The following is a 6,000-nucleotide window of genomic DNA, read 5'->3' as shown; positions in this document are numbered from 1 at the left end:
CTCACGGGAGAGTTTGGGATGAATATACCACACTATAGAAAGTTAACACTGTTCAGTTCTGTGGAACAGCAATATGGGGACATTCGAACACAGGCTCTCCAGAGTTAGGTTAAGACAAAAGTCATGTCACCTGAAACACACTGAGGTTTTTCAGGTCTGAAGAAATATGAGGACATGACGACTGAAATTATGGAGAGTCTATGTTTCTGACTTATAACTTCTCCTGTGTTTGTCAAAGAAAGCTGAAAACTCAAACCTAGTATATCATGATAAGAAGTAGTAACCTGTTGTAAGGAAGAAGTGGATCTTCCACTCATTTCTTGATCTTCAAAAGGTTTCATCAGGATCGGAACACTTGGTGTCTACAACATAGCAACAGTGCAGTGTCAGAAATATTCAAATTTATTCATCCTGATTAGTTAATAGATGAATAAACATTGTTATTCATTGAACATCGCTCACAGGAGGGTTTGGGATTAATATAAGACACTATAGAAAGTTAACACTGTTCATCTCTGTGTAACAGCAATATGGGGACATTCGAACACAAGCTCTCCAGAGTTAAGTCCAGACAAAAATCATATCACCTGAAACACACTCCGGTTTTTCAGGTCTAAAGAAATATGAGGACATGACGACTGAAATCATGGAGAGTCCATGTTTCTGATTTATAACTTCTTCTGTGTTTGTCAAAGAAAGCTGAAAACTCAAACCTAGTATATCATGACAAGAAGTAGTAACCTGTTGTAAGGATGAAGTGTGTCTATCATTCCATTCATGGTCTCCAGAGGGTTCAGTCAGGTCACTTGGTGTCTGCAACATAACATTACGGTGTCAAAATATTCAGCATTCTTCATTTTGACCAGTTAAGAAATGAATAAATATTCATTATCATTGAACATTGCTTACGGGAGAGTTTGGGATGAATATACCACACTATAGAAAGTTAACACTGTTCAGTTCTGTGGAACAGCAATATGGGGACATTCGAACACAGGCTCTCCAGAGTTAGGTTAAGACAAAAGTCATGTCACCTGAAACACACTGAGGTTTTTCAGGTCTGAAGAAATATGAGGACATGACGACTGAAATTATGGAGAGTCTATGTTTCTGACTTATAACTTCTCCTGTGTTTGTCAAAGAAAGCTGAAAACTCAAACCTAGTATATCATGATAAGAAGTAGTAACCTGTTGTAAGAATGAAGTGGATCTCTCACTCCATTCATGGTCTCCAGAGGGTTCAGTCAGGTCACTTGGTGTCTGCAACATAACATTACGGTGTCAACATATTCAGCATTCTTCATTCTGACCAGTTAAGAAATGAATAAATATTAATTATCATTGAACATTGCTCACGGGAGAGTTTGGGATGAATATACCACACTATAGAAAGTTAACACTGTTCAGTTCTGTGGAACAGCAATATGGGGACATTCGAACACAGGCTCTCCAGAGTTAGGTTAAGACAAAAGTCATGTCACCTGAAACACACTCAGGTTTTTCAGGTCTCAAGAAATATGAGGACATGACGACTGAAATCATGGAGAGTCCATGTTTCTGATTTATAACTTCTCCTGTGTTTGTCAAAGAAAGCTGAAAACTCAAACCTAGTATATCATGATAAGAAGTAGTAACCTGTTGTAAGGATGAAGTGGATCTCTCACTCCATTCTTGGTTTCCAGAGGGTTCAGTCAGGTACCTGTCACTTGATGTCTGCAACATAACATTACGGTGTCAAAAGTTTCAGCATTCTTCATTCTGACCAGTTAAGAAATGAATAAACATTATTTCTCATTGAACATTGCTCACGGGAGAGTTTGGGATGAATATACCACACTATAGAAAGTTAACACTGTTCATTTCTGTGGAACAGCAATATGGGGACATTCGAACACAGGCTCTCCAGAGTTAGGTTAAGACAAAAGTCATGTCACCTGAAACACACTCAGGTTTTTCAAGTCTGAAGAAACATGAGGACATGACGACTGAAATCATGGAGAGTCTATGTTTCTGATTTAGAACTTCTCCTGTGTTTGTCAAAGAAAGCTGAAAACTCAAACCTAGTATATCATGATAAGAAGTAGTAACCTGTTGTAAGGATGAAGTGGATCTCTCACTCCATTCATGGTCTCCAGAGGGTTCAGTCAGGTCACTTGGTGTCTGCAACATAACATTACGGTGTCAAAATATTCAGCATTCTTCATTCTGACCAGTTAAGAAATTAATAAATATTAATTATCATTGAACATTGCTCACAGGAGAGTTTGGGAATAATGTACCACACTATAGAAAGTTAACACTGTTCTGCTCTGTGGAACAGCAATATGGGGACATTTAGACACAGCCTCTCCAGAGTTAGGTTAAGACAAAAGTCATGTCACCTGAAACACACTCAGGTTTTTCAGGTCTAAAGAAATATGAGGACATGACGACTGAAATCATGGAGAGTCCATGTTTCTGATTTATAACTTCTCCTGTGTTTGTCAAAGAAAGCTGAAAACTCAAACCTAGTATATCATGATAAGAAGTAGTAACCTGTTGTAAGGATGAAGTGGATCTCTCACTCCATTCTTGGTTTCCAGAGGGTTCAGTCAGGTCACTTGGTGTCTGCAACATAACATTACGGTGTCAAAAGTTTCAGCATTCTTCATTCTGACCAGCTAAGAAATTAATAAACATTATTTCTCATTGAACATTGCCCACAGGAGAGTTTGAGAATAATGTACCACACTATAGTAAGTTAACACTGTTCAGCTCTGAGAAACAGCAATATGGGGACATTCGAACACAGGCTCTCCAGAGTTAGGTTAAGACAAAAGTCATGACACCTGAAACACACTCAGGTTTTTCAGGTCTGAAGAAATATGAGGACATGACGACTGAAATCATGGAGAGTCTATGTTTCTGACTTATAACTTCTCCTGTGTTTGTCAAAGAAAGCTGAAAATTCAAACCTAGTATATCATGATAAGAAGTAGTAACCTGTTGTAAGGATGAAGTGGATCTCTCACTCCATTCTTGGTTTCCAGAGGGTTCAGTCAGGTCACTTGGTGTCTGCAACATAACATTACAGTGTCAAAAGTTTGAGCATTCTTCATTCTGACCAGTTAAGAAATGAATAAATATTAATTATCATTGAACATTGCTCACGGGAGAGTTTGGGATGAATATACCACACTATAGAAAGTTAACACTGTTCAGTTCTGTGGAACAGCAATATGGGGACATTCGAACACAGGCTCTCCAGAGTTAGGTTAAGACAAAAGTCATGTCACCTGAAACACACTGAGGTTTTTCAGGTCTGAAAAATATGAGGACATGACGACTGAAACTATGGAGAGTCTATGTTTCTGACTTATAACTTCTCCTGTGTTTGTCAAAGAAAGCTGAAAATTCAAACCTAGTATATCATGATAAGAAGTAGTAACCTGTTGTAAGGATGAAGTGGATCTCTCACTCCATTCTTGGTCTCCAGAGGGTTCAGTCAGGTCACTTGGTGTCTGCAACATAACATTACGGTGTCAACATATTCAGCATTCTTCATTCTGACCAGTTAAGAAATGAATAAATATTAATTATCATTGAACATTGCTCACGGGAGAGTTTGGGATGAATATACCACACTATAGAAAGTTAACACTGTTCAGTTCTGTGGAACAGCAATATGGGGACATTCGAACACAGGCTCTCCAGAGTTAGGTTAAGACAAAAGTCATGTCACCTGAAACACACTCAGGTTTTTCAGGTCTCAAGAAATATGAGGACATGACGACTGAAATCATGGAGAGTCCATGTTTCTGATTTATAACTTCTCCTGTGTTTGTCAAAGAAAGCTGAAAACTCAAACCTAGTATATCATGATAAGAAGTAGTAACCTGTTGTAAGGATGAAGTGGATCTCTCACTCCATTCTTGGTTTCCAGAGGGTTCAGTCAGGTACCTGTCACTTGATGTCTGCAACATAACATTACGGTGTCAAAAGTTTCAGCATTCTTCATTCTGACCAGTTAAGAAATGAATAAACATTATTTCTCATTGAACATTGCTCACGGGAGAGTTTGGGATGAATATACCACACTATAGAAAGTTAACACTGTTCATTTCTGTGGAACAGCAATATGGGGACATTCGAACACAGGCTCTCCAGAGTTAGGTTAAGACAAAAGTCATGTCACCTGAAACACACTCAGGTTTTTCAAGTCTGAAGAAACATGAGGACATGACGACTGAAATCATGGAGAGTCTATGTTTCTGATTTAGAACTTCTCCTGTGTTTGTCAAAGAAAGCTGAAAACTCAAACCTAGTATATCATGATAAGAAGTAGTAACCTGTTGTAAGGATGAAGTGGATCTCTCACTCCATTCATGGTCTCCAGAGGGTTCAGTCAGGTCACTTGGTGTCTGCAACATAACATTACGGTGTCAAAATATTCAGCATTCTTCATTCTGACCAGTTAAGAAATTAATAAATATTAATTATCATTGAACATTGCTCACAGGAGAGTTTGGGAATAATGTACCACACTATAGAAAGTTAACACTGTTCTGCTCTGTGGAACAGCAATATGGGGACATTTAGACACAGCCTCTCCAGAGTTAGGTTAAGACAAAAGTCATGTCACCTGAAACACACTCAGGTTTTTCAGGTCTAAAGAAATATGAGGACATGACGACTGAAATCATGGAGAGTCCATGTTTCTGATTTATAACTTCTCCTGTGTTTGTCAAAGAAAGCTGAAAACTCAAACCTAGTATATCATGATAAGAAGTAGTAACCTGTTGTAAGGATGAAGTGGATCTCTCACTCCCTTCTTGGTCTCCAGAAGGTTCAGTCAAGATCCCGTCACTTGGTGTCTGCAACATAACACCATTACGGTGCCATTACGGGACATTCGAACACAGGCTCTCCAGTGTTAGGTCCAGACAAAAGTCATTTCACCTGATCACACTCAGGTTTTTCAGCAACATTACAGTATCAGAAATATTCTAAAAAGTATTCTACAGTAACTGGGAAGTATGAGGGCATGACTGAAATCATGAAAATCAACATTATAGCAACCATAGAGTGTAAGAAATATGTCGTAGTTACATGACTTTTGAATAAATTAAACTTCATACATAGCACAAGCCGGCTCTTTATGGTAGTTACCACTGTACAGCTCTTATAGCTAACAATTTCAGGACAACAGACATGACTGAGTTCAAATAATAAAGACAACACCCGAAACATACTCTTTCAGACTAAAACAATGTAATGACTGAAAAATAATTCCGGTGACCATTCGTTGTTTTCAACTAAGTAGAGACTTTTGATGGGCAGTACAAATTGCTGATAAAAATGTGGATTTGTCAAACAGCTACCACAGCCTTCTTCAATCAGGTGAAATAAGCATTATGAAGGAAGTTTAAAGGCATCTAATTTTCCTCGACTATTACGGATGGTATGTGTTTTTATGAATTGTGATATTTGGTGAAGCACAATATTTTAACAGAAGCCGAATAATTTCTATTTCTATTTTTTCATTCCAAAATTTACCCCAAAAATTCCATTTTTGGGGTAAATACAATGTACAAATAAAATCTGTCACTGTGACAGGCTTTGGTTGCATTTCTTGTCATGTGCTTGCGGTAGCCATAAGAATTAGATAGCAGGTAGATTGATAGCATACCTTTATAATCATTGATCCACTGGGCTTTCAAACAAGGCTTGTTGACTCCAGATAAAAGGAGCAGCCTCAGATTCAGGGCTCAGTCTGGTTCTTCTTTGTGACATTATCACCACCAGTAAACATCTACAATGGAAAGTGAGAAGAAGTCAGCCAGACAAGCAAGCACAATATTATGGCAGCACTTATTTTGGCTCAAAAAGTACTGAGCCAAAGGAATATTATTTTCTTCCTCAAAAATACAAAAATTCATTTCATCAAACATTTGCTGGTCAGACTAATAGATTCGGGCAAACCATTTGTCAGGCAGATAACAATGTAAAATTAAAATAGAG

The 6,000-nt window shown here is 38.0% G+C and overlaps 2 protein-coding genes and 1 long non-coding RNA gene across 29 annotated transcripts in view; 1 reads left to right on the top strand and 2 right to left on the bottom strand.

Annotated features, from left to right (window-relative positions):
* The window catches only part of LOC127590256 (cell surface glycoprotein 1-like), a 7,763-nt gene extending 2,705 nt beyond the window's left edge, over window positions 1-5,058 (bottom strand). For 2 of the 18 annotated variants that reach the window (XM_052049767.1, XM_052049773.1), the window contains exons 1-9: window positions 4,776-5,058; window positions 4,329-4,400; window positions 3,876-3,953; window positions 3,429-3,500; window positions 2,983-3,054; window positions 2,536-2,607; window positions 2,089-2,160; window positions 1,636-1,713; window positions 1,189-1,260 (exon numbers count right to left, since the gene is read on the bottom strand). In XM_052049767.1, coding sequence (XP_051905727.1) covers window positions 1,189-1,260; window positions 1,636-1,713; window positions 2,089-2,160; window positions 2,536-2,607; window positions 2,983-3,054; window positions 3,429-3,500; window positions 3,876-3,953; window positions 4,329-4,400; window positions 4,776-4,862 — 675 coding nt within the window. In that variant the 5' untranslated portion in view covers window positions 4,863-5,058. Of the gene's footprint in view, window positions 1-741; window positions 814-1,188; window positions 1,261-1,635; window positions 1,714-2,088; window positions 2,161-2,535; window positions 2,608-2,982; window positions 3,055-3,428; window positions 3,501-3,875; window positions 3,954-4,328; window positions 4,401-4,775 lie in introns of all 18 variants that reach the window. The other 16 variants (XM_052049768.1, XM_052049775.1, XM_052049778.1 and 13 more) reach the window with 16 other exon arrangements.
* Window positions 1-6,000, top strand: part of rbfox1 (RNA binding fox-1 homolog 1) — a 256,048-nt gene that overhangs the window by 55,304 nt on the left and 194,744 nt on the right. The window lies entirely within an intron of this gene.
* Window positions 1-6,000, bottom strand: part of LOC127590309 (uncharacterized) — a 59,812-nt gene that overhangs the window by 29,818 nt on the left and 23,994 nt on the right. The window lies entirely within an intron of this gene.

This window comes from Hippocampus zosterae, chromosome 17 (assembly GCF_025434085.1).
Source record: "Hippocampus zosterae strain Florida chromosome 17, ASM2543408v3, whole genome shotgun sequence".
In the NCBI taxonomy this organism is placed as follows: domain Eukaryota; kingdom Metazoa; phylum Chordata; class Actinopteri; order Syngnathiformes; family Syngnathidae; genus Hippocampus; species Hippocampus zosterae.
Note: the sequence above shows the minus strand (reverse complement) of the source record. Positions and strands in the feature narration are given on the sequence as shown.